This window comes from Thalia democratica, chromosome 1, assembly GCF_965202585.1.
Source record: "Thalia democratica chromosome 1, ktThaDemo2.hap1.1, whole genome shotgun sequence".
NCBI classification, from domain to species: domain Eukaryota; kingdom Metazoa; phylum Chordata; class Thaliacea; order Salpida; family Salpidae; genus Thalia; species Thalia democratica.
This window is the reverse complement of record NC_139165.1, coordinates 18,029,860-18,035,210: the sequence shown is the minus strand read 5'-3', so window position 1 is coordinate 18,035,210 and position 5,351 is coordinate 18,029,860. Positions and strand designations below refer to the sequence as shown.

Here is a 5,351-nt window from a genome sequence, read left to right as displayed (position 1 = left end):
AAAAGGCCACAGAGTTGAAGCTACATAACAATTATTTAGTAAATGGCTGTTACAATTTAAGGAACCATCAGCAGTATAGGGGAATCCAAACAATTACAGAAGATTATAAAAATATGTGCTCTATCTGTCATTAAAAAATAAATACATTTAAATGTATAAACCATACTGTGATTAATATGAATGTTATTAAATTATTGAATCTGGATATGACTTAGCTTGAACAAATATTTTTTCAATTGTTACAGTCGGAGACCAATTAATTTTAAAGTTATAAATTGGAATTAGTAAGGCATGACACTTAAGTAATGTTTCTACATGACGGAACAAGTTATCTTCGTTTTTAATGCAATTATTTTGTACTTAAACCAGTTGTACTACTTTGTTAGAGTATTTTTGTTAGATAAAAACTTTGATAATAAATTATATGTCTTTTTATAAAAAGTAATAACTAATATTTGAGACTCTGAAAACTAGTTAGAATTTTTTTTTAACTTACTTTTTATCTACTAAATATTATACTAAATTAGTTTTATGAATACTTTGAGTTCGTATACGCTTTATATTTATGTTAAGTGCCACAAAATTAATCAATAAAAACGCAATAATCTCAGGCAATGCCAACATCATTTTAAGATAGAGTTATTTTACACGACCTAGAGACTAAAATTTAGAACTTAATTTAAGTAAAAATTCATACAAATTATTAAGTTTATTTTATTTGTTCGAATATAAGAAGTAATATTAAAAGACTGATTAGTTGTTTTAGAGTTTTTTAAAAGATTTATAATTGTCCCATTAGTAATAGTTTTAAAAGTGATATTCATTTAAACTTAAATTGTTCTTAAGTTTTATTTATTTATATTTGGCTTATCAAAATAGCTTATACTTCTAATTATAGTATTTAAAATGATATTTTGTAATTTTTTATATACAAATACATTAGTGAAACTGTCTTGACTGATTTATTTAAAGTAGTCTCAAAAAGAACCTAGTATTTATAAGATAGTAATTAAATAAAGGTTTGATTTAATTATGATGAGTAGTACCAAAAAATCAAGAGTAGCTACATGCAGACCTTATAATCTTAAATTTCAGTTATTCTACTTGTAGTTCAATAAATTTAAACTTATCTATTGTCACATTTTACTTCTTTTATGAACTCGACTTTAAAGCTTAGATTATTTATAGTATATGAATATATTGATTATATAAGTAACAAAATTTCTCTTTCATTATTAAAGTTTATATATTTCAATTACAATTTATTATGTCTACATTTAGTATAAAGCTTTTAATTTTTAGCATACCTTATTATCAATAAAACACATTATGATTTTATTTTAAGAAAATGATTTTGTTTTTATTAATAAGTAATATTGGCTGCAGTAGTACTGTTCAGAATATTGATTTAAGTTACTTATTAAATTTATGACATGTTGCAGTTAGTCAAAATAACTTACTATGAATGTATAGGTAAGTAAGTTACGAATAACAGTTTATTCATAGTCACTGTACTACTTTTATATAAGTTTTTTTTTTATAAAATAAGCTTGACATATTTTGATACAAAAAGCTAGAAAATAGTAAAACTTCAGGGGTAATTAAAATTATATTATACAACAACTTTGTAGCAGTTTATTTTGAGTTTAATTGTATAAATATTTAACTAATTCTTAATGTATTCTACATAAAAATTCCTCTAATTTGTTTTATAAAAATTTCAAAACAAGTTACTTTACAAGAGTTTACTTTTGAGTTAAAAGTATGAATTAATTTATTATTTTATATAAAAATGATAGAATTTAACGAAAAAAAAGTTTGAATTTAATCTATCAGTACACTGATTTCAAAAGTACTTTAATATAACAACTGAATTGTGTGTTACAACTAAACTAACTCTTTTTTATTTGTTTCTGTACAGTTTTACTAAACAGTTTTAAATTAAATATTTCACTTAAACTAAAATTGGTTATTTTGGACTGGACAGTCTTAAAAGAATTCGTAAGTAAAACTCCTTTAAAAAATTATTATAAAATAACAATGTGATAGTTTTAAATTTTAAAAAACTTTTAATTTATCAATTTTCTAAATCTTAGCCAACTAAAAAAATATTTTAAATGTTTACAAGTTTAAATATAGTACATCATGTTAAAACTTTTTCATTTCTTACAGATAAGCATTTTATAAGTTAAAATAGGAAAAATAAATCATGTCAGCAGAAAACAATCGAAGAGAAAGTGATGTGAAGGAATGTAAATACCAAAAAACCATATAAAATTTAAGGAGTTTTGAAGGTATTAAACTTGAAGAATTTCTAAACTGTTGCAAAACAAATTCTGAATTGGTTTTTGATAATAGAATACTTGAAGCCTTCAATGATTCTAACAACACTGGTAAGTTAAAATTAAGTAGCTTTTATAAAAAGCTTACTATTAAGTTGTTTATTACTTGTTTATGTTATTAATACTAACTAAAAAATTCGAATTTTCTCCATTTTTCTTACTTATCAACTAAAACAGTTAAAAACTGTTTATATTTAATATAAATTGACCTTTAAAATACTTTTATATAAAAATAAATATTGATTTTGTTGTTACTATGTTTACAATTTCTTACTTTATCGTATTTTCTGCGATTAATTATCTTCTTTATATGTAAAACACACACATAAATAATTTTGCTAAATGCAGGCCTCTAAATGTCTTTAAACGGTCATTAGCCTGTTTTTCACTATAGATAATCTTAATAAAATAGATTATGTAAATACCATAAATAAACACTAAAAAAAATAATACTACTAATGTAACTTGAAAATAAAAAATGGTTAGAACCAATAACTAATAACTAATATAACTTAGAACCAATATTTAATATAACTATTCTTTATTTTTTATAATTTAGATGAAATGAATCGAGAACACTGGGAACTTATTACTTCAATTAAGTCAAACAAACATTCCTTGAAAGAAAACTTGTCATGTGAACTCAAAGAAAATATTGAAAAAAAGCTACAAATTGAAAGTGTAGTATTATTTTACCAGCTGACGAAAACTTTTAACATGTCATGTTCCCACATCGCTGCTTTTAGATACATAGAACGTTGTTTTGCTATGGTTGTTGAAGCTAAAAGCTTTGATGAGTTGGATTTTAGTTCAATTTATAAGATACTTGGGAGTTCTAATTTAGAAATTGATTCTGAAGTTGAAGTTTATAACGTAGTGATTAAATGGTTGAACTGCAACATAGAAGAACGTAGCAAGTTTGCAAGACAATTGTTATCAAAAGTTCGGCTTAATTTGTTATCAGAAGCAACTGTGAGACACCTGAAGGATAATTTTTTGTCTATTTCTATGAATGATGATTGTGTTAAAATGTTTCATGAAGTGTTGAATAATAGATTGTGTCAACATAAGACTATTTTTAATACAAATAGTAGACTATGTGATCAATCAATGTTTAACATTCTTATTTGTGGAGGTACAAATTTTTACAGCAAAGAGGTTGTTAGAGATGTGAAAGAATTTGATATAAATAATTTGACAAAATTCAAAACTTACGCACCTTTAAAAACAGAAAGATACAAGTCTGAAGCAGTTTATGTCAAGGGAGAAATTTACTTGTTTGGTGGTTTTAACACTGACTGCAAACTAGTGAGAGCAGTTGAAAAATATTCATCTGTTACTAAAACATGGAGTTATGTTTGTGATTTGTATGATGAACGTAATTCGTTTTGTGTTTGTAAATTTATGAGTAGGGTGTATGTGATGGGTGGTAAAGATGATGAAAAAACAACTAGTAACTGCTACACATTCGACACAAAAAATATTGATTTTAAAGAAGTTGCAAGAATGAACGAAGCAAGAAGAAACACAGCTTTTGCAGTCTTTGATGAAGGTATCGTAGTGTCCGGAGGTAGAAATCAAAATTCAAATCGTTTAAACACAGTAGAATTGTATGATGTATTTGCTGATACATGGACACCAATGCCAAAAATGGCGCATGAAAGAAGTCATCATAGTTTAGTTGTTACCAAAAGTAAATTATTTGTATTTGGCGGGGCTTCTACTAAGACAAATTGTGAAGTTTATGATAAAGTTAGCAACATATTTGTCCAAGTTAAATCACCGGAATTTCATCGTTCTGCTGTGAAGACTGCTTTGGTTGAAAATAGAATATTTGTTTTTCCATATCGTACAAATGATGTATTTTGTTATGATACGGATAAAGACGAATGGGCAGAAGAAGAATCTTGTGAAGCTACTGATGACCTTATTTATTTTTCACTAGTGAGATTACCCCTGCACTAAGAAAACTAACTTACTAAAAACATAACTACTTGTAGAGTTGTCTAAGAGTATTAAGTTAAAAGTTAGGTTATGCCTTTATGACTTAAATTTTTTTGCTTATACGAATGTTTACAAAAAAGTTTAAATTTTAAGCTCCTCAAAACTTTTAAACTTTCTTATCTTCTTACACACTACAGTTTGTTGTTTTTTACCAATTTTATTCTTCAAAAAGTAAAATAAATAATCCTACCTTATTACATAGTATTATACTGTCGTTTTTGTATGAGAGTAAATATTTAACTTATAAATATGACAAATGAATTTTCTCTAAACTTAATAAACATTAATTTTTATATCTGTTTTATTTAAACATAGTTTTCTTCGTAGCTTGTTTTTTCGTTTAAATTTTACACAATTAAAGATTAAAAAATTATCTTAAGTTTGAAAACATGCAATTGCCTTTTAGAGCTTTTTGAGACTCCGTAGATCTGTTCTTAAATTTATTTGAGAGCAGTGAAACGCCGTTAGTTTAAATAAAGTTTTAGTACAAGAACATCTGTGGTATATATATTTATATATATTTATTTAGCTTTCTTTTTTATATTTGATATTTTTCCTATAATAAAAGTTTATAACTTTTGATGTTACTTTTTATTTGAAGATTATTGAGATTGCTTTATAACAAAACAGCAGTTAGTTCTAAATAATTTGTTATGTCAAGAAATAAATATATTATTTGATTGAAATTTATATTACTTTTAAAACTAATCGTAAATAAATTTACTGTAGGTAAATATTTTAGAAATTTATTGAATATATCAGATTGTAACATAGTTCATAACAATTTTAACTGCAATGAGTATACAGTAGAGGAAATTTGACAATACCAAAATACTTGTATTAAAAAAATACTTAGGTTAAACAAAATTACTTACTTTCTATTTAATCCGAACCTTGGGACTTTTAGTTCTCTTCTGCTATTGAAATTGAATTATACAGAAGTGAATGGTAGTTTTTTAAACAAAAGTTTTTTATCTTAATGCATTTGAATAGTTTAAGTATAGA

At 24.6% G+C, this 5,351-nt stretch overlaps 1 protein-coding gene across 1 annotated transcript; it reads left to right on the top strand.

The window, feature by feature from the left end:
- Positions 1–2,906: 2,906 nt before the first annotated feature.
- Positions 2,907–4,307, top strand: LOC145834330 (kelch-like protein 11). The gene has a single exon (XM_082941735.1). The coding sequence runs from the start codon at positions 2,907–2,909 to the stop codon at positions 4,305–4,307; it is 1,401 nt and encodes a 466-aa protein (XP_082797861.1).
- Positions 4,308–5,351: the final 1,044 nt, after the last annotated feature.